At 40.7% G+C, this 27,611-nt stretch overlaps 1 protein-coding gene across 2 annotated transcripts in view; it reads left to right on the plus strand.

Annotated features, from left to right (window-relative positions):
• Positions 1–27,611, plus strand: part of rsrc1 (arginine/serine-rich coiled-coil 1) — a 165,037-nt gene that overhangs the window by 37,697 nt on the left and 99,729 nt on the right. For both annotated transcript variants that reach the window (XM_084716936.1, XM_084716937.1), the window contains exon 5: positions 24,285–24,321. In XM_084716936.1, the coding sequence (XP_084573062.1) occupies positions 24,285–24,321 (37 nt within the window). The remainder of the gene's footprint in view (positions 1–24,284; positions 24,322–27,611) is intronic.

Genomic DNA, 27,611 nt, shown 5'->3' on the forward strand with positions numbered 1-27,611 from the left:
AGGTTCAGGCTTTGATCAGGCTTGAAGGAATTTGGTTAGAGTATGGATAGAGTACAGTCAGGGCCCTGTGTGTCTTTTTTTTGGGGGGGGTTTGCTCATAATTTTAATGCACACAAACTCACAGGTATGCATTACTCAGACTCTTTTCCTTTCCCTTTCTGTACCGCTCTCAAACTCATTCGTCCAAGAATTTGTCTGTTTTCAAGAGAAGTCTTCACCCCTTCCCTTTGGGCGGGGTCGACCTCTTCACTTCCCTCTGTAACCGATCACCAAGGTAGTGGAAGAGCATGGGCTGGCTGCCGTATTCCACATCCTCAATCAGAGAGGCCTGTCCAATTAGGCTGAACTCCTTGTCTGTGCCGGGTCACATGAGGAGCGTCGGTCCATCTGACTCAATTTCATGTTATTTAAGTGAGAAATGGGCAGAGTCTGGGCAGCGGAGGCACAGAGGGCAGTGTGGAGACCTCTCATGGCAGCAGAGAGCCGTCTTTTCCCTGTGCATGTAAAACTGGAGTTGGTATAATGAGCTTAGGGTTAAAGAAATGAAATGACTGCCTACCTTTCATTAAAGCCTTTTTTGATGTCTTTGTCTATGAAAGAATCATCTAGGAGATTTTCTGTGCTGGCGAGAGGCCGCACTCCAACAGCATCCATTGTTCACACTTATAAAATAGCTTACTTTATGAGGGTGGAGTTTTTCCTTTCTTAAGTCATTAAAATAAAGCCTGTTTTCCTGACATTTTTGTCCACAGTGCCGTCCCCACCAACCCGCCCGTTCCCATCTCTCTCTGTGAATGTGATTGTTTAGTAATTCCTCTCATTACTTTGCTCTCCCCAGACAAGCTAAACAGAACCCAGCCTCACCACAGGGGTCTCGTCAGGGCCCGCAGGCCTCAGTTTGGCTAGCTTTGCTCCATCGCTCAGTCTTAACCTCTGGAAGCCTAGAGGCTGCGAGGCAGAGAGAAAATAAAACAAGACCCTAGACACAAGCACACACACATTCGCGCTCACTGCTGTTGATTTTCTCTACCTCCTCGCCTCACTCTGAGGAAATGATTGTCTGCTTCTTTGCCTCTGTTGAACATCTATCAGCTCATTAGTGTTAGTAATACACAGAGAAAGTAAGTGTGTTTGTGTGTGTGTTTGCACGGATGTAGCCCCTGCCTGCGGCATCATCTCAGCCTGTTGGGAGTGTGTGTATGGGTGGTGTGGATGGGACCACTGGCTGTTGCTGTGTGTGTGTGTGTGTGTGTCTGCACTCTTGCAGGACTGTAGGCTGTGTCTGGCTCTAGGAGCGGGTCTGGGGAGGTAAGAGAGACTTCAAACACCGTCCTCGGAAGGTTAGGATACACTCACATTGACTTAAATCAATGAGCTGTAAGTGTGTGTATTATTTGTGTGTGCGTCGGGGGGGTAGCCTAGTGGCCAGGAGCAAGAAGAGACATGGGTGAAGCTGAAGAGGAGTAGCTGTGCATGTGTGTGTTTATAAGTGTGTGTGTAGTTTTGGTGGGGGCTGGGTGGTTGGATGAGGGTGGGTGAAATAGGAGTGATGCCTACATGCAAAGGGTGGACAGTGCACACACTCACACAGAGGTCCCGGTAGACACACACATGCACACACAGAGTGGTGCAGCTGTAGTGTTTCTTGGCCCATGGCTGTATGTAGTCATTAGCTGCTTTTTCCACACAGATAATGAGCATAGATTGGATAGAAAACAGCCTGACCGTATAAACTCCATCTTCACTAGATGGACATTAATTTACACACACAACACAGATGAATGCCCTCTTCAGTCCTGTTACCTGGTTCCATGAACCTGCTCCAAACCTTAGTTTAAGATAGGGAAGGGTGAACAATATAATAGCTTTTGGTTTATTATAGGGCTGGAATTAAATTATTAAGGGATTGCTGTGATTTTAAAGAGTCCATGCAATTTCTAGCCCTAGACCAGGGCTATTCAACTTCACTAGTAGGTGGGCCAAATATAAAATCACTGGGGGTTCATGAGCCACCTCGAAATCTTTGTCAGTTCATGGCTGCAAATAATTCTTACTGTATAATGTTTATAGATACAGTATGTTCTATTAACTATTTTATTCTATTTCTCTGAGCACTCAGGAAAACTGGCAGAAAACTAGCCATGATTTGACTTGCAGTGGCTTTACACAGTGTATACTTTCATCACAGCAATGCATTCGTTGCACAGTAATCACACCACTTACCACTTGTTGCAGGCAAGGTAAATTAGTATTTACCAGTTCATCACTCCGGATTTTGCAATTTTCACAATCAACTTTACATCACTTAAGCTTCAAGAGAGACATTATGAGGCTTGTTGTTAGTTTTGGTAACGTGGGTTTCACTGTGGTCCACTAGCTCAGTGTCTAATGTGAGACTTGACAGTATTGGTTCAGATCGTACAGTGTACGGTTCAGATGTGTCAAGGTCACTCAGAGATATGTATTTTAGTTTTATTTATCATATCACACACACACCAGCTTGATTTGCAGGCAGCCTCTCGTGGGCCATAGAAAAATTCAAAAATAAAGATCTGCCCTTTACCATCTATTTTGCATCAAAGCTTTATGTGAAATGGTTATTGGTACATGCAAGTTGTCACAGCTGCACACTTTGAAGGTTAAAGTGAGATGAGGGGTTTGCAGTCTGCAATCTCACCACTAGATGCCACTAAATCCTACACACTAGTCCTTAGAAGCAAATAGAGTTTTTCTGGTTGTCTTTTGAAATATCTGTTGTGTTTCTTTGATTATTCCTGCATTTTTTCCTGCAAGACCAGCAGAAACGATGGAGGATTAAGGGGAGAAAAAAGGTCAACCAACATTTTCTTTGGTGATTGAGTATCTTAATTAAACCCTGAATGATGAAAGGCTGACTCAAGTGCAGGGAGTCGGGCCAAATGTAGGCCAAATCTGAAACATAATCCGGATTAATAATCCATGTTAGGTAAAATTACCTGCTGAAATTCAATGTTTGCTACAATTTCTGGAGATTTAACAGCAGTCCCAGATGTTGAGTATTATTTTTACAGAAGGTTTTTTGCCTTATTACAGTTTTCTGCAGTCACATTGTGAGCATACATGCAGGGAAATTAGATCAAGAAGTGTAACATCTCTGGCCAAAAGCACCAATGTTAGAAAAAAACAAAAACAAAAGACGCAGTCATCAATTTAAAAACTTGTTTTTATTTGGATTAATATTCGAGTCATATATTTGAGCATTTATTACAACAGAATCTGAAAAATTTAAGAGCAGCTTTCTTGTTGTCTTGACTGTAGAGCTGCAACAATTAGGTGATTAATTGATGTTGTCAGCTATTAAATTTTTCTCCAACTATTTTGATAACCATAATATAAGAAAAAAAAAGCCCAGATTTGAGGGTGTCACCTTGGGCTTTGGGAAACAGTAATCAACATTTTATGGACCAAAACTAAATGATTAATAAAGAAAATGGTTGACAGATTAATTGATACTGAAAACAGTCATTAGTTGCAGCCCTAGATGATAATCGTTTACTGTAGTAAATGCTGTTGATGCCTCAGAATGACCTCTCTCTCTGTTCTGTGTGCAGATTTGTGTGTGTAGAGTAGAAATCTGGCCACTTTTAATCGCAGGAGAGACACCCTGAGCAAGCGATAGAGAGCTGTGACAATCCACTTAGAGCGCTCTGTAATCTGTTTAACCATTTAGTGAGTTGTTACAGGAGTATGCAAGCACTCACACACATGAAAAAAAACACACTCTAGACGCCCTGCAGGCTTTAGCGGTGCACAGGACTGGTCTGCCTCCTGAACTGGGGAGCGATTCAGTGCTGTAACACATTTAGAGTTGTGTGTGTTTGAGTGTGTGCGTGTGTGTGTTGATGTGTTTGCGACCTGCTGTAGGCACTGAGAGAAGCCAGGCCTGGAGCACGATGACAGAGACCAGACCCGGCCAAATAGAAGATCCCCCAATCCAATTACCCTGTTCTCCTCTTTTATTCTCTCCTCTCCTCTCCTCTCCTCTCCTCTCCTCTCCTCTCCTCTCCTCTCCTCTCCTCTCCTCTCCTCTCCTCCAAAGGGTTTCTTCCTGAAAGGTTGATGTTCTACACAGAACCATTTGCTTCTGAAGAAGCTTTTTTTGAAGAAAGGATTTGTCAAGGGTCCTTGTAAAGACAGAGGGTTTCATTAAGAACCCTTTTCATTCAAAGAACCCTTTTTGGTAAAAATAGCTGTTCAAGCATTGTTTAAAGTCTTGAAGAACCCTTTGTTAATCACTTGCCTGATTAAGTAAAGGTAAAATAAAAAAATAATAATTGAAGAAAAATGAAACCCTTAGAATATAAAAAGATGAGCCGTAGATTCCCTAGAGGGTTCTAGATAAAACCCATGGAATATGAAAAGGTTCTCAGTAGAACTGCCTTGGTTGGTTATAGAGAAAACCACTGGCATATAAAGGGGTTTTTGGAAGAACTCGTTAGGAGGGTTCTAGATAAAACCCTTGGAATATGAAAAGGTTCTCAGTAGAGCCACCTGGCTGTGTTTTAAATAAAATCCTTGGTATATAAAAAGGTTCTTGGTAGAATCCATTGAGCATGTTCTTAGCAAAACCCTTAAAATAGGTTTCTGGTAGGACCCCCTGGGTGAGTTCTAGATAAAACCCAAGGAATATAAAAAGGTTCTTGGTAGAACCCCCTGAGTGTGCTCTACATAAAACCTTTGGACTATAGAGGGGTTCTCGGTAGAATCCCCTGGATGAGCTCTTGTGAGCACGCTTAGAATGTGGAACGTCTCTGGATAAAATCCTATCCCAGTTCTATGTATAACCCTTTATGCTTGGGGTGGAACTTAGGTGGAACTCTCTGAAAGGGTTCCAAGTGGAACATTTATAAAAGGTACTATCAGGAACCAACATGGGTTCTCCTACGGGTACAAGCTGAAGAAACCTTTATGGTTCTGGTTAGCTCTTGTATTTCTCAGTGCAGTGATGGCAGTGCTGGCTGCTGTTGAAGTGGCTGGCTGCTCTGCTTTATGGATCAGAGAAGGATGCGGGCAGGATTATAAGCAGCAGGTTATGAGCAGCAAACATGACAGGCCAGCTCCGATTTAGGAGGGTTATGTAAATGTGCTTGTCGACAAAATATGTTTCTCTGCCCTCAGTATTTTCTCCCCCTCTCTTTCTCTGGGAAAGCTGGGTAGTTTAGTTTTGGTTTGCAGGAAAGCAGAGTGGTGTTGAAGGCAGGGAGGTGAACTAAAAGAGAAGATTGTTATGGAGAATGATGTGTAAAAGAGACACACCGTTAATGTTTAATTTTCTCCAGACTCCAGTGCTTATTCATCTGCACCAGGGGCAAGGAAAGGTGTTGACTGAAGTCTTTATGAGAAAGGCAAGAGAGTGAGAATACATTATAGAGAAGAGAGGTGTTCATTTTAGTTGGAGAGAGCAGACAAAGTAACACAGAGAGGAGGAGAGGAAGATAGACAAGAGCAGAGGAGAGTTTTCAGGTAGCAGAGAGCACCTTTCGTCATACATTTTGACCTCTGCTGCTCTGAGACAGAAATACGGCTCTGCAGGTCTTGCCTAATGGCATTGATCATTACAAGAATACCTCCTTCAGACTGGGTAAACAACAGCACTCCAGACATACAGTTAAGTACCATGACTCAGTTGTGGAAGTAAATATTGCCTGGGAGAAGCATATAATAATCATTCTCAGTGGAGGTTTCAAAGCGGCAGCCATTTTCAGAGTATTTTCTTTCAGAAATGAGCTGAAACAAGAGAGTTATGAGTGCAGTTACCACTCACACAAGCGTGTGCGTGCTTCATAGTGATGACTTGGGGGATGGAAGCACTTATTTGTGTCACTGATAGAGTTGGTGGTTGTACACATCTCATATTGAACAGTGAGAAGCTGCGGGAAAGTTATGAAGCTCCCTCTCGTTCTCTCCCTCCTCGATCCTCCTTCCCATTTAGCCCACCACTTTTTCAACAGAAGTTTAGATCTCTGGGCCGATGTTTAATTCATTTGTTCTAATGTCTCGCTCACTCATGCTTTCCTTCACTCTCATATGCTGCTCTCTCTTGCTCTCTCGCCAGCCTAGTCCCTGCGGTTCTCTAATAGAGTTGTTTTACCTTGTGTCTCACTCTAACTCACTGGCACACACACACACACACACACACACATTCACACACACTGCTGTTCACTTTTTGCCAGTATGGTGCACTGTATGTCAGCTATACTTGAACTGGCAATATGATTAATATTATTCTCAGAATATTTAAAGGGACATTTTACGATCTTGATACATCATGATATGGCAAATGTTGGTGAAAACCCCCCCCACAAAATAATCAGATGTTTAAAGCTAAGAACTATGCTGTGTTATTATGCATTATCAGACCAACCTACTCATGTATGTATAAGATTTTTTGCTAGCTTTTAGTTACGTTTTACTGATTAATTTTAGCAAGAAGAATTTGTGTTTAATATCATTATTATAGTGACCAAAATTATTGCACTTCTCAATTATCATGGTTTGTTAAAGCGTGCTGAAAATGTTTGGAAAGTAATGATACACACACTGAAATCATTTCATCAAGTTTGCCCGATGAGTGTTAGTGAAAAAAAAAAAAAACACTAATGTTGAACCCTGGAGTTTGACGTTTTTGTGCAATGTGCTACTGAAAAACATGCTGGAAGTATTAAAAGCAGTTGATGGTAATCCGTTCTCGATTCTCATCCCTGACAGTAGTACAGTGATAGTATTCCATTGCTTTGATAAATACTTGATTCTGATTGGTCAATTACAGCATTTTACAGTCTGTTATTTCTGAATAGCAAACTACTGTGGACGCAGTTCTGGTTATAGATCGTGGAAGACTTAGCAGAAGCACTAAAATCATTTTAAAATCAGTACCTTATTTCAAATGAATTTCCTCCCCTTCAGGATGATTCAAGACCAGCATCACCCTGTCAAGGTTTACTTCACAATAATGACCCAGTCACTATTCATTATAAATATCGTATTAGTATCATAGAGTAATTCCTGGTATAATATCATGAGGATGCCAGTCTTCTCTGAGATCATACTGTATGTCTCTCACTTCCCATCAGTGAATTCTTGAGACATATTCAGGCTGTGTTGGAGCATCAGGTTTGGGAAGAGATTAAAAGAAATCCCTTAAGACGGAGTTGAACTGCCACCACCGACTCATTCATTTTGTTTCTGGTCTTTAAATCTAAGCCAGAAACTTTGCTCTTTCCCTCTGCTCTAACATGCACTTTTCTTTCTTCACAGGTGTTCATCCATCTTTCTTTCCTCTCAGTATCTCACTATCATTCAGCCTTTTTCTTCTTTTTTTTTTAAGTACCCCTGCCTCTCTGTTCCTGGCTCTTTCTGTGCCCAGATCTGACGGCATGGAAAGTATGTACAGTTGTGTATAAATATCCTGGGCAGTGCTGTCTAATCAACAGAGTGACATATTTCACTTCTTTTCCTCCATGCATGCTCTCATTGAGGCAGTGCAACTGAAATCTGTCAGTGCTGAGCTATATGTGGAAAACACTTTTAGGGGAAATGGTGGAGTGTTTCAGAAAATGAAGCAGAGAAGTAAAACATATTGTGGAATTTTCAAACACATATGACTCAGGCAGAATAAGGGCTAGTGGAGCCAATGTTAATGCACACAAGTTCTTGCAGGTATACATACGTCACAGTCTTTGTGCGGTCGTGTTTGCGTCTCTGATGCATAGAGTGTATGGGTGCAGTGAGTGTTGAATGACATTTTTGTTGTAATTTTAATAAATTTAATCTATAGTTTTTATTTCATTCTGGTACAGTGTACACTTGTTTCTTCTTACTATTGGCTTTTCAGTCATCTGTGAAGTACTTTGAACTGCGCTAATGTGTATGAAAGGAGTTGAACAAATAAAGTTTGATACTTTTTAATGCCTTACTTTGAGACATGTAAACATCTTTTTATACATTTGTTCATTTAGCGAAAGAACCCAAAACCACTATCCAAACACAAAAAGACAAACAAGAAATTTGCAGAAATGAAAAAGTCTAAACTTGGCAAAATTTTAATTTAAATGAGCACTTATTTCATCACAGATTTGGTAAACAAGATTCAGACCAGACATTCCAAGGCTCCAGACTAACTTTTTCCATTGGTAGCATTGGAGCTCCCTGCTGAAAATTCTAGGAGCACAAATCACAAAGTTTAGGGCCATCACTTAAATCTCCATGCAATTCCCCAAGGCCTGAGGCAAAACTCTGCTAATCAGCCCTCCTACCTGACATGTAAACCATTTGCATTGCTCCACAATAACACCTGACACCCCAGTGCTCCCACTACAATCCCCCATCAGTTTGCTCCATCTGTTAGTTTAAGAAGAAGTAGAGTTATAGAGAAGAGAATGAAGTATAAACAAATAAATATTATCTTAAATATTTATTTAAGAGAGTATGGTCTATAGAATCTTGAAGTAAGTGTATGTTAACATAAATAATTGTGGAAAATTCTATCTATCTCTCATTAGTATAGAGCTGTTGCTAAACCTTGACTGATAAGATGAGATAATCATGTAATCAGTGTCTTGTCATCACACTCATACACAGTATCACGGACTGGTCTCACTCCTCAGACAGGCTGCTGCTGGAAAGTATGAGATTTGTGCACACGACATGGTTACATTTCTGTTCTATGCATAGACCATACGCATGTTGCCATTTATAAAGTTTAATAAATGGTTGTATTTCACTATAATGTTTGCAGGCACAAAGTCACAGAAAAGCCCTGATATTGGGTTCAAGCAAGCAAGACACAGACAGAGATGCACTGCTGAGCTAACGTTAGGTTAGCAAAACAGATAACAGACTAGACAGGGATGCACTACGTTCCCACATTAACCTAACATTACTGTTTCTTCCTGACATCAAATTTGTAGAGCAGAGAACACACATTTAACTGATTGCTGCTGCCACAATTCACTTTCATGGTGTTTTTTTCCCTTTTTGTAATAGTTCTGCTTCATCCTCTTATCGAAAATGTAAACACTGATTGACACTTGCTTTGAAATGAGGGGGAGACGTTGCCCTGTGCAACTTGTGTAGTGAGTGTATTGGGCTGTCTGACTCTGCATACACATACACACGTCAAGTCTCGCTCCCTCCTGATGATTGATGTGATTAAAAAAACTAAACAAAAAAATGTGGGCAAGGTGTATTTGCAATATTATATTTGCATATTTGCATATTTGCAAGGCGCCTCTGTACTCCTACTAAAATTTTGTTGAACTGTCTCCAGAATTGGTTGCAAAACGCAACTAAATGGTTGCAGCCTGGAGCCATGCATTCAGTGCCAACTTTTTTGTACACAATGGTTTTCTATACTCTGCTATGGACTTGGTGTTGCTTGTTCAAGACCCAGCCTTATTGCTGAGTTGAACGGCATAGATTAAAGTCTTTAGTGTAGGATTTTGTTTGCAAGGTGTCAACATGTGAGCTGTAACCACCGCTCTCCTCTAAGCATCTGTGTGTACATATAAGTCTGTGCTGTGTTCGTTTGTCTATATGCATTAGTGTGAGACTTGGGTTAACTTTTCTTTTGTACCACTTTTCCTTGAAGTCTACAGACACACACACTCTCACACACTCCTGACATCTCTCCCTGTTGGCCAGACTGCAGAGCGCTTGGGGCCATGTTGTTTTGTCTTCTGATGGACAGACAGAAAGAGAGAAAAAAGAGAGACTTACCCTGGCCAGTGATTACGCCACTACAGACATAGAAGAGAGGGGGGGATCAGCGCATGAAGAGAAGTGAAAAAGGCACCGTAGAAAACGGTGTGTAGATGATATGAATAACAATGTACGCGGTGTGTCTCCCCGGACCCTGATAACCTGCAGACCAGAGCCTGCTCCCTGTGACAGGCTGGCCTTTGTGGCCACTTTATCCCGCCTGTACACTTGTAAGGTAGAGCTGGGATAATCGCACCTAATCTAATTAAGGCTAAAGAGGGCCATGACTGAGGCTGGCCAGAAGCAGACTGGGCACTCACACACACACATCAACAAACACAGCTCAGCAGCAAAATCCTGTTTGCATCAGAAAAATAAGGTTGTCATATTGATTATGCAGATGAGGGACTAACGGGGGCTAACTGCCTCTCGGCCAGCCGGTTACAGCTGACACAGGCTAAAGGGAGGGATACACAGAGAGGAAGAAAGGATTAGGACAAATGTAGCTTGCTGTTTTCTTTCTACCGTTTTGCATGGACCACTTTTAGGTTCAGAGCAGCACTGTCGCCCTCGCTACTCTCTCGTTTGGTGAGGTTGGTACTAACAGTGTGTGTGTTGAGAAAGACTTCCAATATTCAGTTAACTGGTTTAAATCAAAGAGGCTTACAGTAAACATGACAAACATCACCAAAAAATTTTTGCTAGAAAAAGGTTTGATGTGTTTTGATCATTGGGTGTTATGATCCACAGCAATTTGAAATATGCCTGTTTTCACACACTCAAACAGACATACAGGTCCATATATGCAGTGAAAAACAAAAATTGGAGGAGAGCAGGGCTGTGATTTGTTTATGTTTCATCTTATTATCAATCAATCAACTATATATATATATTTTATTGTTTATCAATCAGTAACACTTTATAATAACATCATAATAAATGGTAAATTGATAGTTAATACTTATTTTAATTTTAGAAAAAGTTGAATAATGTTCAGAAATGGCTTATATCAATTTAATAAAAAATTGTAAAGTTTTATAAACATCAGCTGAAACTTTACAATAACCACCCAAATAATGTTTAGACATCATGTTGTCACTCCTAACTCAGCAGCTTGGTCCTATGCTCAGACATCAGTGTCAGTTTTGCATGTGGAAGGCTCCCTGAGCAAAAAAATAGGCAACATCTGGGTAGACATTCAAAATAAAGGCACAAAAACTACTTGGGTAGCTATAGGAAACAAAACAGCTTAAGTAGGCTGAGGAGAAGATCATGCTTTGGGTTAAAAGAAGTCTGTTACTTATGTAATTCCATGTATATAATGTAAAGAAATGATACAATAGTCTTGGAAAATATTATAAATGTTAGTTGCAACTTTATAATAGCCATCTAAATTATGTTTACAGATGCTTTAAAAACAAATTATTAACCATCAATCAATTGTTACCAATATCTGGTCTATCTCTCTGTTATGATTTCATACAAATCTTTTGGTAATCTTCAACAAATATTTAATATTGTTTGTTAACAGTGAAATAACTATTAACCAATTTACCATTTGTCAGTGGTGGTCCTGAAATAAACGATAGAGTGTTATCAAATAATCTTGAGATTTTTTTTTTCTTTTTTGATAAATTGATCTCACAAGATCTGAGAGCCCACAGAGACATCAAATGACATCGTCAAATGTCAGTCTGATACTCAAAAGGTATTTAAATGAATTTCATATAGACTAAAGCACTAAATCATCATGTGTGATTAATACTTTGGTCCCCTTGATGACTTTAAATCTATGATTAAAAACCATTCAGCACTCACATTCAGCTTCTGTTTTTACGTGTTTGAATTGAATTATTTTTTGTATCTTGCATGAACTCTACTTATATACTAGTTTTGATTGTTTTCCTTTATCTCTATTTTGTATCTTTTTTAAAGTAATTTTAAAATGTTACTCAGCATCAGTTGTAATTGAGGGCCAGCTCTCAGTTATTCTTCGAGTTTAAATAAAGGCGGTATGTTTGAGAAACTTGAACTAGCAAATATTAGGCATTTTCTCCTGATGAAAAAACTTCAACGATTATCAAAATCTTCTGTCAGTCAAGTAATGAACTAAATGTTTAAAGGCTGCTTCTGTGTCTAGTTGCTTGTAAGGACATGTTGTGGATGCATGGCTATTAATAAACTGCCTGTGTAGATTGAGGTGTGCGTGTGCGCAAATGCGTGAGTGCTCGCCTGTAAATGTGCACACACTTGTCTTCTTCAGGTGTGTGTGTGTGTGTATTGTGTGTGTAGCCAGCCGGCAGCCAGATTGCTATTTCCCCCCTCTGCCCCTATAGAAAGGCCTGGGTATTCTCTGGATGAGGGTGTGATGTACAATTGAAGGGCAGGATTGAAACTGATTACCTTGTTAACTCCTGGCACCCACTGGCAGCTTGAAATAGACCTGAGCGCCAGGGCCTGATTTGCAAATGAATTACCTCTCGCCTGGCCCTCCCCTTCCCCCTCCCCTCCACTCCCCCGTCTTCCTCCCTCTCGCTCGCTTTTTTTTTTTTTTTTTTTTTGTCCATTCGGTGCCAAGATCATCTTTTTATATTGTGCCATGACAGATGCTGTGCCGGGCTGCCATTGTTCCCCATCAGTTTTTCTGGGGCTGCGAGGAGAGCCAAAAGATTTCCACATGTGATTTTAACACAAGCACTCCCCCCCCTGCAGTATAGCCCAGCGCTTTATTCTTTGTGTACCAGTACTGCAATCTACAGAGTTTTGGAGCAGGCGGAAATGTTGGGGAGTGTCATTGTCTTCGTCTCAATAATGGAGAGGTATTTCTCTGATTAGGAAAGGTTCTAATTGGGAGGTATGAAAAGGACCGCCGCCTATTGAAGAAACCGCGGGGAAATTGATTGCTCTCCATGTCTCCCCTTTGCTTTTTCTCTCTGTGTCTTTGTCCTGCTCTCCCTCTATGTTACACACTAAAAAGAAGTCAATTTTCTTTAAAACTTGGCCCCAGCATTCAATTCCCCTCAGCACAGAGTTGGTGTGTATAGGCTGAGAACAGAGAGATATGGACAATCTGTAGGGAGACACCATGCTCGCTCTGTGATGTTTTTTTACGTGTGTTTAAACACGTGTGTGAGTGGATCTGTGTCCATTCAGTTTTCCTTGACTCAAAGTGAGTTGAAGATAGTTCCTCAATTGTGATACTACTGATACATGATTTATTTCTTTAATAGCAAAATAAATGTGAATATGTGCCAAGTCCTAAACACAGCCAGGCTTCTGTTGAAAGTAAGCGCTGATTTTTTTTTTTTCCATATTCAAATGTGACTGAAAATCTCTTGTTGATGAAATTGTTTTACTTCTAACGTTGAGATTGGTGCAAAGTGTTAAACAGAAAAGTAAAGATGTCAACACTTGATTTTTGGGCCAATGCTCATCTTAATATTTGGGAATTTAAAGCTATAACATGTAACATTGCCATATTAAAATGTCTGAAAACGCAAGACATATGCTATATATTTTGCTGAGTTGTGTACTTATATTATCCGATAAGTTACCAGCGATGGTCAAACCCAGAGAAAAATGTCATTTGTTCAACAGAATGGTGCGTAAGGGCTGCACAGTTATGACAAAGCAGCATTATAAAGAAGTGCTGTAGTGCTGTAGAGACGTCCTGGCCTAGAAATGTTCTCCAGGTTTAAGAAAAGACCCAAACAAATGATGGTAATAGTTTTTTAGTGAAAATGAAAATTGTGATGCAAAACTGATCATTCACACAAATTGTGAATAATAGCAATATGATTTTTTTTGGACCATATTGTGCAGCAGTTGTTCCATACTAGCTGTGAGTTGCTGTAACAGTAATATTCTCTCATCCATGAACATAATTTCTTCCTGAGTCATGTCAGATTTGCATCAGCAATGGTGTTTGTTTAACAGTAAAGCTAACAACTTCCGTGATCCCACGCCACTTCACGACATAATTAATTGTTTTTTGTTATTGTATTAATGAGACAGAGATCCCTAGTGACAGAACTTTCTTATTGTGCGTTTAACCAACATTTTGCAGTGTAAAAATCAATTTACCAGAGTTCTCTGGTGACAAACTGTTATACTGTTTACAAATTATACTAGTTGGCAAATCTGTCCTGAAATCCCTTCTTACATTAGTGAAATAGTCACGTTTTTGTAAAGGTGCCGCGAATCAAAATGTGGTGTACCTCTGGTGCAAAGTGACAATACACCTTTTATTTTTTTAAATCAGAAATGATGCTGTTGTTAAGTATCCGTGCAACACATGCCTTGTCTGTTACAATAAAACAAATCTTGCAAAGTTTCAAGAACATGAATTCCTGCTCCACAAGTGTTTCTAGGTCTATCCTTCACTTGTGTGTTGTCAGTGACCAGGTGTCAGATATGAGCCTCATATGAACAGGTGTGTGTGTGTGTGTGTGTGTGTGTGTGTGTGTGTGTGTGTGTGTGTGTGTGTGTGTGTGTGTTTATCACAGAGAAAGAGCAGAAAGGCCAGCCATAAATCCTCTAACTTTTTCCTTTCTTATTCCTCCTTTTCTGACTTTTTTATTGACTGCACTTAACCCTCCCTCAGAGAAACATTAAGTGCTGAATTTGTTAGCCCCATTTTTAATGGACTGCTTTTCTCCACCATTTTGGGATTATGCTAAAGTAGAGCCCCCTCCACTGGGAAGGGGGAGCAGCTTGTGAACCCACGAATGTATGCGGGCGTGCATGTGTGTGTGTGTGTATGCATGCTGAATTACATAGAAAGCATAGAAGCATAAGTCTGTGTTTTGTTCCCTCTTGTGTTTTCTGCATGGGAGAGTGACAGCCCCTGACTTACCCCTGCATTATCCCTTCCTGCAAGTGTGTGTGAGTGTGTGTGTCTCCCCCTAGCCCTCCTCTTAGCTGTATAAAACCCTGAGAGGTAGCTCTGATAGTACACACACAAGAATACAATTTCAATTTCAATTGGCAGCCCTGTTAAAAAGGAGCTATGGAGATGGCAATCAGGCCTGGGGGAAAGCCGAGCTCCCTGTATTATTGTGCGTTTGTGTGTGTGTATGTGTGTGTGTGTGTGTGTGTGTGTGTGTGTGTGTGTGTGCGCGCGTGCGTGCGTGCGTGCGTGCGTGCGTGCGTGCGTGCGTGCGTGCGTGCGTGCGTGCGTGCGTGCGTGTCCCTCGACTACTTAATATCAAGCTTTTGCCTTCTATTAGTTAAACAGGCAGATGTCACTGATGTGGACTGTGTATTCGTGCTTTGTGTTTTTTCTTTGTGTGTGTGTGTGTGTGTGTGTGTGCGCTTGCTCTGGTGTCCCCATCACATTGACTCTTTAATAAATATGCCTGCCATTCTATCAGCAGTCAAACAACATATGAATGCTCAATGACACGGTTGACAAGGCATGCAACTGTGGCAAATGGGGTGCACACACACACACATACATGCACTCATGCGCACACACACTCTTATGAGTGATGTCTCTTTCATAGCGTTACAGTGTCCTGTCTTCCCTTTGCTGCTTCTCTTTTCTACTCCTCTTGTCACGATCTCTGACTGATATCAGGCTGAGAGGCTGCTGGAGGCCAAAATGTTTCTGCAGCTAAAGTAAAGCAAGAAAAAGAGTTGGATAGAAAAAGCTGAGTAGTTCTTGCAATATGGTCAAAGGTTGGTCATCTTCATAGAAAATTACGTGCGGTCCAACACAGCTTAATTCTAGACCCTTTCTTGTCATTTCATATTGAAGTGTTCAGTAGACTCGTTAAACTGACTGACTGCTAATTTGTCTTAAACTATTATCTTAATTTTTTTTTCAGGTTTCAAGTGTCTGCCAGACAACACAAGCACTTTAATGCTATCACCACGATGTTTTGGTGTTTTTTTATGACCGTTTTTGTAATTCTTTACAGAGCAAAGGAATAATCAATTAATTTAGAAAATAATTACTAGATTATTCACTAATCAAAATAGTCAATAGTTCCTAGTTCCTAAACTTAGTTCCTAAAAGACATTTTACTGTATTGACTATGTCAGATTTAACTACGACTCTAACTTTTTTGTTCCCAAGGATAAATTTGTCTTGCAGCCAAATAAAACATACAACAAACACAGAGATTGGCATACAGATGACAGTGAATGAAAAATAACAAAATACATAATACATGAATACATGAGGTGACAATAGGAAGTCTAAGGTGTGTTAAGTCGTTGCCAAAAACATCACAAGCCCCCCAGTAGTTAAATAGGGAACTAAGCATCAGCTCAGAGTCATCAGGAGAATTTAACCGTTGGCCTGAGAGATAAAAGAATCATTCATTCTGTGAGACCCAGGACGTAATTTATAAAAATGTTCTTAGATTTATACTTGAACTAGTCATAAGATCATTCCTGGCATTTTGCTTCGGTTCTGTTCATGAAATATATTGAGCATAAAAAACATTACTTATGCAGGTTCTAAAAAGCCAGTTTGTAACTTACACACCTATAATCTGTATATCTCCAATTCCCTTAAAATTGGCTCCTCCCTTACAGTCTGTGATCTCCACTTATATAATGCAGCACAAGTGAGGGTTTAGTCAGGAACAGTCATGGACCAAAAGAGAAAAGCAAACTTTTTGGAAAACAAGATCATGGCAATGGTAGAGGAGACTGAAACCAGGCAACATGTAATATTAGGAGGTCTAAATAGTGTGTTGACTGAACTGAAGTGAGCTGAAGTGAACTGCTGGGCTGATTTGGACTGAGAGAGACGCTGTACATTCATAACTGACCGCTAAGGAGGGTTGGGGGAGGGCGAGGCAGTGTTCATGTGATGGTTTGTGAGGATTGTATAGGGTTGGGGGACCATGGCTCCAGCACATCACCAAGCCATGTTTCAGGCCTGCCCAAATAATCATGAACAGCTGTCTACTGGTCTAACTCCACAGTTCAGTACTATATAATGTTTAGTGTTTTCACATGCTTTCAGCAACTATGTTCTATGTGTAGAACATGTTCTATGTATAATGTGTTTAGAAGAAGAATCCTTTACACAGACTTTAAAGGTCAGTGCAAGACCTTCTGGTTCTTCGTGTTTATGATTATTAACTATCCACAGATGTCATAAATAATAACCAGAGTATGATGGAGCCATTACATTGACAAAAACAGCCATTGTTGTGGTATTTCACCACTTTTATACAATAGTGGGATGCTAACAGGGCATCACCACAAAAGTGAAACTATCAGCATAATTTTTATTGACCTGTAAGGCTGTTGTTGCTGCCTACTGGCAGGTAAGTGGTTGCTGTCACATATAGTGGACAGTCAAAAGGGTTAATATGGCCATGGGAAGAGAGCAGGTTGAAGTATGCCTGATATTAGGTAGTAAACCTGAGCGGTAGTGGTCAGTGAAAGGGTTAAAGCTTCCACACTGGCCTGAAAGGTAATGCATGGCTGATGAGTGCTGGGCTAATGGGCAGCTCTGTTAGCTGGAAATCAAATGACTGCCTCTGCATTTTAAGTCCCTCTGTCGCCTCCATTGACTGACTAAAGATATTTATCTCTGCCATGTCAAGGGGTGGGGGGAGGAAGAGGAGGATGAGGAGGGTTCAAGTAAAGAGAGGAATAGAAAGGGGGTGAGGGAAAGAAGGGGAGGGCATCTTAGAAAAACCCGCAGACCTAATGCAATTATTTGAAACTTGACCACAAATGACAACTCATCTAGTGCTGGCTCTGTAATTAATTGTCTGCTAGAAGGAACATTGGGGTTTGAGAGGGGTGAGAAGAAGGGAGGGGTGAGGTGAGGGAAAGGACAGGCAGGTGGGTGATTGGGAGAGGGCAAAATGACAGGCGAAGAGAGACACGGGGAAGTGGATGAGGTAAGATGAGGCAACAGCTTAAAGATCTTCGTTAAAGTGTGAGACACAGTGAAACAGAACATGTAGTGTGAGTTATAGAGGCTGAGGGAATGCACGGGTAAGACTGTGAGGGAAAAGTATGTGCGATTAGAGTGGATTAAAAAAGAAGGGAGAGTCGGGTGAGATAAAAGAGCTTGAATGAGAAAAGTGCAGACAGTGTGATGGATCCAGTGACCATGTTAAATTGGTCCGTATTGACCTCGCCAGGGCTCAGTTTAACACTCACAGTTGTTTGTCCAGTTTTACTTAATTGACCTTGGATAACTAATTACCATTTCCTGGAACAACAGTACATTACTCTCCCTCTGTCACTGCCCACCGCCCCCTCTCACTTGCCTGTCTCCGTCTTACTGGCTTGAAGCTATTTCAAAGAGAAAAGAGAAGTACTCCGGATACAAAATTCACCCTAATCCCAGCAATTGAATGATGCATCATTAGGCTTTTAAACAAACGTGATTGGTGGTTCAGACCCAGAAATTCCCAGGAAGACTTTTTGAGGCACATGTCATGGCAGTTCACAACTTTAAAAGCTTACTGACTGTCCATTGACTGCTGCATTGTCAGGCACATTCAGACAAAATCAGACACTGCGCTGAAAACAGTAGTCATCTCATCATTTGAATAAGAAATGGAGGAAATGCTTAGAAAATAAAACACTGCAGTCTGCAGCAATAAAGTTGAAACAGAGTCAACTTTTGGAGAAATGCAACCCAATGTCATGCTAAGATGGCCAACCATGTCAACCAGTGATCAGCCTGCTCCACAGTCAGCCTCAAATATCTGTGAAACCAGGCGCTATCCAGATCAGACTCCCAGTTGTGTCCTCGCCTGGTTTATTTCTTATACCCAGTTTTGATGTCTGGGTCTGGCTTAGCAAACCAAGAAACTTCCTTTGGTTTGTGTCCATTTGAAGCAGGAGAAGGAGAGAGAGTGTGCAGTGGTTGTGCAAGGTAGAGGCTGAATGAGGAGAAAGAGCACTCATGGCAAGAAAGCCGGATTAACTGTGGAAATACATGTTGTTCTGTCTTACATGTATCTTAAGACACTAAAGACTCACAGCACCAAGTACTTGTTGCCGTTTTATGTCTTTTTAATGGAAAATTCTTTTATATCTCACAGTACGAAAAGCACAGGTGTAAATAATTAAATTAATGTTGGCTGAAATCTGTTAAGCTTGTCCCACACTGGATTTAATGGCCTTTTCAGACAAAGGGCGGCATTATGGCTGCGTTCCCGCTGGGATCCGCAGGGTTTCATTGCTCTCTTCGTGTGAATAGCTAGGCAGACAAGCATTCTGCAAGTAAACTCCAGACGCTCTGTGCATTGCAATCAGGAAAATGGTTCTAGGCACTACTGTCTCCCAGAGGCACTGCTACAAATACTTGATACATCCAGTCTTGTCCTGATCAATTATAGATTTCTGAAAACTCACAACAACGTGCGCGTGAGATGAGCAGGACTGCATCACATTCACTGGATCGTGCCCACTTGTTGCTCACCCCTCCCAGCAATGATGTGGGTTTTCCTGATGGTCTCAACAGATAGTTTTCTCTAAAGATCTTGTAGTGTGAGGGGTTTACAGACATAATCTTCATTTTACTGGCTGGATCAGTCTTGCTGATTGCATTTGATATTTATAACTTAAAATCCTGTAGAGTGAGAGGAAGTATTGAGCAGAAGCCAGTGATAGCCAATAGGGCACCCCTCTGAACGTCAGATTGTGATCAACCCCTTGATTCTTCAAGTCGAGCGGTTGTTTTCAGTGTGCATTGTACAACTGCAGACATTTCAGTCCCCAGAAGTAGCTGCAAAGTGAACGCTCCTCACTTTCACACCTGTCTGGGATCAAATCATTCCACTATGTCAGGTTGTCCCATTCAACCGGAGACTCCCAAATAGATGTATCCACAGACAGCTGCAGACACCATAGAGGCATAGTAGTTCTGAGATGCAGCCATTGCAGACCCCTGGTTGAAGAGAGTCTTGCCCAGTGAGGCTCTGAGATATCATCTTCTGTTATCTACTTACAAGTAGTAAATTTGCAGCTGGCAGCAACTTAATACAATGTAGTCCCTGGCTTTTGTTTGATATCTCATGATGGCAAAAATGTTTGTTACAAAAGATTAAAGTTTATTCTGGGGCTTTTTTGCCTTTGTTTAACAGCATAACTGAAGAGCAGACAGGAAATGGGTAGAGAGAGAGGGGATGACATGCAGCAAAGGGCTGCAGGCAGAAGTCGATCCGTTGGCTGCTGCAGAGCTGATAACTTAAGCACGTGGGGAAAATACTCCACCACCTGAGCCACTGGGGTGCCCTCACTCTGAAATAGTATACCATAAACACTAAGTGTGTGGCCCTGCGTCTCGACTGAATCAACTTTCTTTGAATGATTGAAATATTAAAAATAAGTTAAATCCGTTATTTTGTCTGTGGTTGCCCACATTTTTAAAATCAGTCCTTTGAATTTTTAAATGTCAAACCTGTGCATGTTGGCTTACTTTCACAGTTTACTGGGACTGTGCCATTGTTAATGTTATAAGTAACACCTGTGCTTTTCCCACAAAAAAAAAATCTAAACATCTGCTGTGAAAAAAAAAAATACATGCATGTGGTACCAATATTTTCCTATTTGAGGTCAATGACTAAATGACTCAACATTACATTCATTTTGGCAGACCTCTATCTAAAAACATATCCAAAACATGTATATTAGGTCCAGTCCAGTCCAGTCCCCTGACCAAGCTGCTGACTTAAAACTGGAGTTGGTCTGCAGGCGCTGCACAGCGGCTGCCACTGCTCCTAATACTAGGATGGCTTAAATGCAGAGACTAAATCTGACAGTGTTATTGTACATTGTGTGGTTGTATATGTCACAACAAAGTTTATCTTCACCTTTACATTTTATCTCAGAGCAACTCATATTTGAAGAACAATTTGGGGTTTGGTTCAAGGACGTGTAAGCAGGAAGAACGAAGGATTGAACCACCAATCTTATCAACTTCAGCAACCACCTGAACTATAGCAGTGCCCACACAATTATAAAATGGCTATAAACTACCACTGACAAGCTAATTCTTATAATAACATTGTAGGACAAATAGTAGATTTTTAGGTCTTATTTTTCCCTTGTAAATGGATATACTGTAGTAGTAGCATAATAAAACACAAAGTAGGATTTTTAATGTGCCACAAGTTCAGTTTCTTAATTGAGTTCAAACTAAAATATGTGATGTGAATGCCACGCCTGTCGCAGCAAATAATGAATCACTGTTTGCCTGCTTCATTCCAGTCTTTCCGTGTCTTCACTTCATCTCTCCTTCCATCACTCTCCTCCCTGCCTCCCTCCCTGCTGTGTGCCTGGGCTATAATGTGCTCCTATGGTTGTAGTAAGCAGGCCACAGTGTCTCTGAGGCCTTGTGCTACACCACCATTACTATCTGGCTTGCCTCCACTACAAATTGGATGAACAGGCACTGACACATTTTCAATATTATTACATTAAACCAAGTGGATTTTGATTGATAACCTAATATTGGCCTAATGCAAAACATCAATCATGGCAAGTATATTAATTATTTAATATTGTGGCGTAATTCAGAAATCGATGCCGCCTCTGTGTTGAAGGCACAGAGAGCGGAGGGAGGGAGAGAGGGAGAGATAAGGAGAAAAGGAAAGCTCTGTCCCTGAAGACCTCAGCAGATTATATGATGTTTTGAAAAGAGAGATGAGGATGTAAAATGGTGTGTGTGTGTGTGTGTGTGTGTGTGTGTGTGTGTGTGTGTGTGTGTGTGTGCATCTAATGGATAAAGCGATCCCTTCAGTCCTGGTGCGGACAGCGCCGCTGGACAGCTTGCCCTTGATAAAGTCAAGACAACAGATGACAGAGTGAGGAGATTAAATGCAAGTGAAGAGCTTAATAAAGGTTGGATCGCCAAAATAAAAGAAAAAAAAGAGATGTGGTTATAAAAAGGATCGCAAGGGGGAAGAAAAAAGCAGAGGGAAATGAGTGGAGGAGGAGGGACTGAGCGCTGCGTCTCCCCTGTGTTAGATTGTTTCTCACTAATTGCGCTTCATTAGCGGATTACACACACTGTCACCACGGTAACAAATGTCTTGCTGTCTGGTTGCCGGGCGCACGTCATGTATAATGAATGTGGCGGGGTGTTTGTCAGAATGTAATGTAATTACAGCTAGATGAAGTTTGCCTTAAGTGGTTGACTTGTCTGCATGTGGCTCACTGACAGAGCACTGAATAAACAAGCAAACATCCTCTCTTCGGGGCTTTTCTTCTTCTCTGGTCATTTCTTACGTTTGTTAATATTTCTGTCATTCCTTCATACCGTTATTTAGAAAGGTTGATGATGTGGGAATGGCTTAGGTTTGTGGTCACACTGGGTATGGGACCTAACCTGATGGATGGATGGATGCATGGATGGAGGAAAGTAGGGGAGGGTGGGATGGATTAGACACTATGTAATTTTAGAGATGGTGTAGATTTACACTGTGATGCTGCTGGCTGCATTAGCAACTGAAGCCTGTCGATAAGCCTTCCTCCCTCTCAGCACACACACACTCATACACACAGAGAGTGAAACGCCACGGCCAGGGTGGAGTTGTCAGTAATGGGGGCCAGAGTTGGATGGAGGGGGGGTGTGGGGGTGCTGGGATCGGGGACGGGGGCTGTTTGTGTTCTCTTGATCTGTTGATTTCCACTGCTGCAAATTTGAAATGTGCCAAAATTGCATCTATTATTTACTGCCAATTTGCTCTTTTTAAAACTGACTGCCACCCCCCCCCCCCTTCCCCCTCCACTTCCTCGCTCGCCATTCTGCCGTTGCTACCCTGATAATCACACACACATTTTTTATTAATTCACAGATAATAAGCTCCGAGTTCTCTCTCTGTACTTGGAAATTATTATTATGACTGCCAGCAGTGTGGCGACAGTATTCGTTAACCTCTGTCTGGTGTTGACGCAAACACACGCCAACACGCACAAAGCACTTCAGTCTGAAAGGTTACAATTAGGATAATAATTCATAATTTATTTATTTTTCCTTTTGATTAACCAAAACCTTTTTGATGTCAGCACATCCATTTCCATCCTGTTCACTCTGTAACTGAAAGAGAAACACAGTGAGATGTAGAGCTGTAGTCATTATTTGATTAATAGTCAACTATTAAATTAATCATCAACTATTTTGATAATCGATAAATAGGTTTGAGGAATTTTGTTAGAATTTCTTTTCAAATTCTCCATTCCAGCTCCTTAAATATGACATTTTCTGGTTTCTTTATTCTTCTATGATAGTAAACTTTTTGTTTGGATTGTGAACAAAAGACATTTTGGGACGTCGTCTTGGGTTTTGGGACATTTTTCACACATTTTATAGACTAAACAATTAATTGATTAATAGAGAAAATAACTGAAAGATTAATCAACAATGAAAATAATCATTAATTGCAGTCCTGCTGGGATGATTGTGACATCTGCTGACTGTAGCTCAACCCGAGCTGAAACAATCAGTCGATATATCAACTAGTCCACCGACAGAAAAAGAATAAGCTACTATATGATAATTGATTCATTATTTGATGTAATTCTTGAAGCATAAATGGCAAAAATCCACTGGTTTTAGATTTTCAAATGTATTTTTTGAAATGGTTTTCTTAATATTCTTTTCAAAATAATATCTATCTGATATATGACATTTTAAGTAAATTTTATCATCTTGGCTTCTTGAAACTTGTGATGGGCCACTTTTGCCTTCTTCCAGTAAAACCCAACTGACACAAGATTTGTGGGGCCAATGTCCATATCAATATTAGGAATTAAAAAATTCACACATACATAAACACACATTTTTGTAATGATCCCTCAAAAGTGGTTAACACTAAACTTTCACTGGTAGTTTTATGATTATAAGCCTAGTACAAGGCTCAAAGTAAGGATTTTCCTGCTTGCCTGGGGCTAGTGCATCTAGCAACTCACAAAAAGAAATAAACTATTTTGCTTAATGATGAATAGTAGAAGTAATTTGTCATGCAAAAATGGCAGAAATGTTGTTTTCAGTCTCTTTTTCTGTTTTCCTGTGTTTATTGTCATATTAAACTGAATATCTCTGGGTTTTGGAGTGACAAAACAAGACTTTTAAAAACATAACTTTGGGCTGGGCTGGGATGGGATGGACATTTTTCACTATTTTCTTACATTTTCTAGACATTGCAGCTCTAGATTAAACATGAAAATTAATTTTAGTCTGTTGTTATTTGATGATGCTAATAAATTAAACAATTTGTACAGGGGCAAGTACAAATTGACTTTGGACAAGTGCATTTCTGATCCAGTTGCCTGACTGGGCAAGTGAAAAAAAAAAAACATTGGAGTTGAACCTTGTAGTAGGTAGATTCATTAATTATGAAAATAATCATTAGTTGCAGGAATAATTCCAGCCAGAAATGTTCATAAAGCACATTTGAATAGAGTGTGTTCTTCTGCCTCTCATGTGTGTATTTATGTGTCTGTGTGTATTTTGGTTTGTGTGTGTTTTCGTCTGCAAAAATGTTCTTTTTATTAAATGACGTTTTGTGTCGGCACTTTATTTACAGTGGGGGAAATGTGTTGTTGTGTTGCAGGGACGCCGGGAACATCAAAGGCAGATTAGAACATCTGGTAAGTTCTATTTGACACCCCCCTTTTATCCCCCATACACACACACACACACACACACACACACACACACACACACACACACACACACACACACACACACACACACACACACTTTGATATCTGCATTCCTAATGAAACCTCCGGAATTGGAGCTGAATACCTGCAGCTAACAGGCAGGCAGAGAGAGAAACAGAGAAAACAGGGATAGAGGGAGGGTAGTCTCTCCCCTAGGGCCTGGTCCAGCTTTTATATTAGTGTTTCATTTATCCCCAAATCTGCCCAAACACACACATACACACACACGCAGATAATACACTCTGTTCTTCCTCATTTAGTTAATTTATTTGTGGATATTTGTAGGGTTTTTGTATGTGTGCATACCTGTTCACATGTGCATGTATGAAAGGAGACTTTTACCTTTTCAGAGATGACTGTTGGAACAATACACACACACACACACACACACACACACACACACACACACACACACACACACACACACTCTCTCTCTCTCTCTCTCTCTCTCTCTCTCTCTCTCCCCCCCCCTCCGTCTGCCAGCATGGGGCCATTTCCTCAGTCTTCTCCCATCCATGAATGGAGGGCCTGCTGGAAACGCTCTCCTGGGACAGCCCTGAAAATTTAATGGCCAACGTTTCCAAGATTTCTCTTGCTACCCGCTTTAATATGGGGTCAGAGTGCCGTGCAACAAAGTGAAAAGGTTCTCTCTCCTCTTTTTGGGTGGGAAGGAACTGAGGTTTGATGTGCCCCATATTCCAGGGGATGAATTATAGACAGGGGTCAGTGAGGGTCCCGGCTCTCTGTGGATGTCGCATGCCCTCCCTCCCCTGCCTCACTGCATACTAAACCGCAGCTCCCAGCACCCTACGCAAATGACCCCCCGCCCCACCACGCGCTACGCAAATGACCCTGAATATGCCACACAAATGACTGACCTCGAAATTCAAACAGTTCGCAGTAACTCTTCACTTGAGCGAGCGGCAGTTCAGATAAAGTTGCCCTCAGATTTTGATGTTGTGAAGTCAGTCTTTAGTCTTAAGTCTGTAGTCAGTGTATTGTGCCAGGTGACATGTCCCCAGTTAGGTGAAGCACGAGCAAAGACGCTAAACACTGTACTCCTGTGGTCGGGGTCAACAGCAAAACATATTGTTGGGCACTTAAAAAAGATGCACCTAAAAAAATAAATTGCAATTTGAGTGAATGCTATATTCTGAATATTTTCACCAGTTTACCTTTCTGTCAGACAGCCTCTTCTGACAGGAAACTGCTATCATTCTCTCCAAACCAACCAAACCCCACAGGTGACATCAGTAATATTACCTTGCAGAACATGGGAGTTGCTGGTCTACTGCTGCCTTGATCCTTGTTTCTTTGTACTACTGTTTTAAGTGGTCAGTTTGGATTCAGTAAATTCTCACAAAAACACAAACTAAATAAATTGAGGGTGTGATAGACCAGCGACCCCTGTGTTCTGCTGAATAAAATTACTGATTTCGTTTACAGAGTTTGGTTGGGTTGGAGAGAGTTTTATTTGTTCATATAACTGCATTTTCCCATCAGCAAACATTACCTGACAGCAAGGTAAAGTGGTTAAAAAGAGTCTCTTTTTTTAAAGTGCTAAAATACATTGTGTTGCTGACCCTGTCCAGAGCAATTCATTACTTAGCTTACATGCTGGTGGCCCTCTCTGCTTCGCCTAACTGAGGGTGTTATGACCAGCATTTACTGCAGCTAATACATTGCCTAAAAATACCTCATACAACCTCAAATCAGAATATCTGAATGATCCCTTCAATGTTATTATTGACTATATGAGTGGGGTGATTTTACCATATTTTGCTCATCGCTCACATTCATACTCATTCATACTATTATTACATGTACATGTGTACTTAATGCTACTTTTTTGTTCCAGTTTTTGAGGGCTATTTATAGTTCATAGATTTCTTGTTCAGAAATCAGACACTTAAATAAAATGATGGACATTAAGTACGGACGGAGTGCACGATGCAGTAATGGTGTAGTTTGGGTTTGGAGATGTCAGTAGGTGGATCCAGAGGTGTGATTGATGTGATATTCCATAAAAGGCAGAGTGAATTATTCAGGAGAGGATTACATGCATAAACAGCATTAATCAATACATGTATTGGCAGTTATATCTGGGCAGACATTAGGCGGTATGTTTCTTATGCTGAGATGAGTCTTCCTTTTAAAGACAAGTGGAGGAATGTGAACTCATTTCCATATGACATAAGCGATGAGGGGTCAATATATAGTGCAGAGTATCTCTATATGTGCTGTATGTATAGATGAATTGTTTTCACATGTCTTACATACTTACTGGCCAAAGGTGCATTGAATTGTTTTTCTGTACACAATATTATCATTTTGTAGGCCACTAATTCACTGAAGTTGTACAGAAAAGATGCAAACTAGATTGTCTTTTGAACAATCATGTCCCAGCTGGGATTGGTGCTGCACATGTGAGTATATTTGCTTTATTGTCAGGTTTCTTGGCAGGGGTTAGTAGAGCCAGTTTGCATGTGTGCTTTGTATAGTTTTGGCATTAAGTGGACCTATAGGGACAGATTATAACATGTTTGCGTTTGATTCTTAGTTACTTTATCAGGGTAGCTAAACATTACACACACACAAACACACATTGGTATGTTTACCAGTGCATTTTTTGTATATATATGTCTGTGGGAATTTGAATATGTGAATACTGAGTATTTGAATTTATGGGTGTATTTATGCTTATGGGGAGATTGCACCCCAGTAGTCAGCTGCCTGGCGAGCGCAAGACTCTGATTACGTTTCGGGACGGAGAACCGTAAATAATGGAGCTCGTCTCCCTCTGAGGTGGAGTTGCTGGGCTGTTCGAAATGTTGTTTCTCTCTGTACCTCATACGTGCTGTATATCCCTGTAGATTTCTAAACAGGCATTTATGGCTCTCTGTTGATGTACTGCTCTTAAGATTAGTGCATCAACCATATTCTGACCTATCCTGGTATCTCCACACTCAAGTCATATTATCAGCTACCTAGAACCTGGTTTCTATCAAGTAATCACTTTTTATTCAAATAGATGATAATTTACTTGCTGATATTAATTTAAATCAGTTCCAATTAACTGTTCGGTTGTTTATTCATAACAAAAATAATACTTTTGTAAAATTTTCACACTGATGTGACAATCAAGCTTCTGTTCAAATAATTCTTGTGCTTGATTTTCCATGATGAATACTAACGTTACCTCCTCCTGTTAAGTT

Source organism: Lutjanus erythropterus, chromosome 4, assembly GCF_056507025.1.
Source record: "Lutjanus erythropterus isolate fLutEry1 chromosome 4, fLutEry1.hap2, whole genome shotgun sequence".
NCBI classification, from domain to species: domain Eukaryota; kingdom Metazoa; phylum Chordata; class Actinopteri; order Lutjaniformes; family Lutjanidae; genus Lutjanus; species Lutjanus erythropterus.